At 71.8% G+C, this 2,085-nt stretch overlaps 1 protein-coding gene across 1 annotated transcript in view; it reads left to right on the top strand.

Annotated features, from left to right (window-relative positions):
• Nucleotides 1–199: 199 nt before the first annotated feature.
• LOC146584085 (uncharacterized) overlaps nt 200–2,085 on the top strand; it is a gene marked incomplete at its 3' end in the record, with an annotated part of 8,722 nt that continues 6,836 nt past the window's right edge. Inside the window, exons 1-5 of the mRNA XM_085325440.1 lie at nt 200–564; nt 654–866; nt 945–1,097; nt 1,188–1,514; nt 1,668–1,817. Coding sequence (XP_085181566.1) covers nt 358–564; nt 654–866; nt 945–1,097; nt 1,188–1,514; nt 1,668–1,817 — 1,050 coding nt within the window. The remainder of the gene's footprint in view (nt 565–653; nt 867–944; nt 1,098–1,187; nt 1,515–1,667; nt 1,818–2,085) is intronic.

Below are 2,085 nucleotides of genomic sequence, written 5' to 3'. Positions count from 1 at the left end.
TGCTGCGCAGCGATTGGCCGGGCGGGTGCGCACGCGCCTGCCGTCGCGCGCTGATTGGCGGAGATTGGGCGGGAGCGCCGCGCGGCGGGCCGTTTTCGGCGGGAAGGGGGCGGTCACGTGCTCCGTCGCCGCGCTGTGATTGGCGGGGCGCGGCGGGGGAGGGGGCGATGCTCCCTTCYCCCCTCCCGCCTCAGTCTCCTCAGGGCGGTGGTTTCCTCACTTGTCTCTGCGTGGGAGTCACGGGGCCGCCTTGAGGGCGCTAATTTACCTCAGGGAGGCGGCAGTTCTCTGCCTGGGGCAGTGCTGCTCCTCTCACAGTCTCTGGGCCCCCTCACCCCCAAGGGACCCCCCCCCACCATGGCGGCAGAGGAGGAGGAGAGCGGCGGGCTGCGTGCCGAGGTGCTGCGGCTGTCAGCAGAGCTGCAGGAGGCCGTGCGGGCCCAGAAGCAGGCGGCCCGCTGCGGGCTGGCTCTGCTGGAGCAGAACGGCGAGCTCCGTCAGCGCTGCAGGGATCTCGAAGGGCAGCTGGAGGCCTTGCGCACAGAGCTGGCCTTTGCCACTGAGGTACTGCGGCCCGTCCTTCAGGGGAAAGGGGATGGCCACTACAATAGTGGCCTCATGCCACTTTTTCATACCTCCATCTCCCCACRCAGGCCCTGGCAGAAGCGCAGAGCAGCCAGAGGTGGGCAGTGGCTGCCAGTGAGAGCCGGGAGGAGGCCCTGGTGCAGGAGGCTGCTGCCAAAGAGGCCCAGCTGGGTGCCCGCCTGGAGGAGCAGCGGGGGGACCTGCGGCAGCTCCAGTGCCAGCTCCGTGATGCCCAGGTGGACAACGAGCGCTTGGCTGTGACCTTACAGGACTTGCGGCAGGTGAGGGGAGGTCACGGGGATGGTGTGGGGAGGATTAGGGCCACCCTGCGGGTGCTGAGGTCCCTTCTCCCTACCCAGGAGTGCCAAGCGCTGTCAAGGGAGCGTGCCCAGCTCCGGGATGCACTGCAGCAGCGCCAGGAAGCAGAGCCCCAGCACCAGCAGGAGCACCGCAACCTGGAGGAGGAGATTGCCTCCCTCCAGAAGCAGGTCTCCCTGCTCAGGAGCGACCAGGTAGGTCCCGTGAGGAGAGACCGGCGCCTGTGTGGGGAGAATCCCGATGTCCAGGTCAGGTGAGGAGCCCGTTGCTGGTTGCTGCGTCAGGCAGAGCTGGAGGTGCTGCGGCAAGAGGGCCAGCAGTGGGCAGAGGAGCTGGCGCAGGCCGGGGCCCAGCTGGCYGAGCAGGAGCAGCTCCGGGCGCAGGCGGAACGACGCCTCGAGGAGGCCCTGGGGGCGCTGGCGGCTGAGCGCGAGCGGCGCCGGGAGCAGGCGGCCGCTGGCCTGGGGGACCCTGACGGGGAGGGTGACGGCGGTGCCGCCRCTGCCCCGCCGCCCTGCGGCTCCCCCGGCCCCGCGCCCGGCCTCGTTGCGGATCTCTTCAGCGAGATGAGCCTCTCCGAGATCCACCGGCTGCGGGAGCAGCTCCTCCAGGTCAGGGCGGGGGCTGCTGCGGTAGGGTGTGACCCCCTCCCCCCAGCGAGGGGGGCGGAGCCGCTGTGGGAGGGGGCGGAGCTCGGCGGGGTGGGTGCGGGTGTGCAGGGGGACTGTCCCCATGCTGCCCCTCCATCCCTCGCTCTCCCGCAGGCGGAGCAGGAGGCCGCGGGGGCCCGGGAGGAGCTGGCCGAGGCCCGGCGGGCCCTGGAGGCCAGCCCCGGCCCCTGCCGCGACCCCGCCCACCGGGTGCTGACCCGGGAGGTGGCCGCCCTCCGCGCTGCCCTGGGGGCCAGCAGGCAGGTGGGTCTGAGGGGAGGGGTGGGGGGGGCAGAGCCTCATGCCCCCCCTCCCCTGGGCGGGGTCATGTCCCCTTTCTGGGCGGGGCCAGCCCTGCAGGGGGTGGGGCCAAGGCCATGCCAATCATTCGGTGGGTGGGGCTTACCAGTTTGGGGGGGGGCAAGGCCCTGTCAATCATCCCGAGGTGGGGCTAGGGGGACGGCAGGGCTGGCTGCTGCCCCCTATCAATCGCCCCTGGGGTGGGGTGGGGGTGGATCGATGGGGCTGGGGG

Source organism: Rhea americana, unplaced genomic scaffold (genome assembly GCF_003343005.1).
Source record: "Rhea americana isolate MKP2758 unplaced genomic scaffold, rheAme1 scaffold_974, whole genome shotgun sequence".
Lineage (NCBI taxonomy): Eukaryota > Metazoa > Chordata > Aves > Rheiformes > Rheidae > Rhea > Rhea americana.
This window is presented reverse-complemented; position numbering and strand designations above follow the sequence as displayed.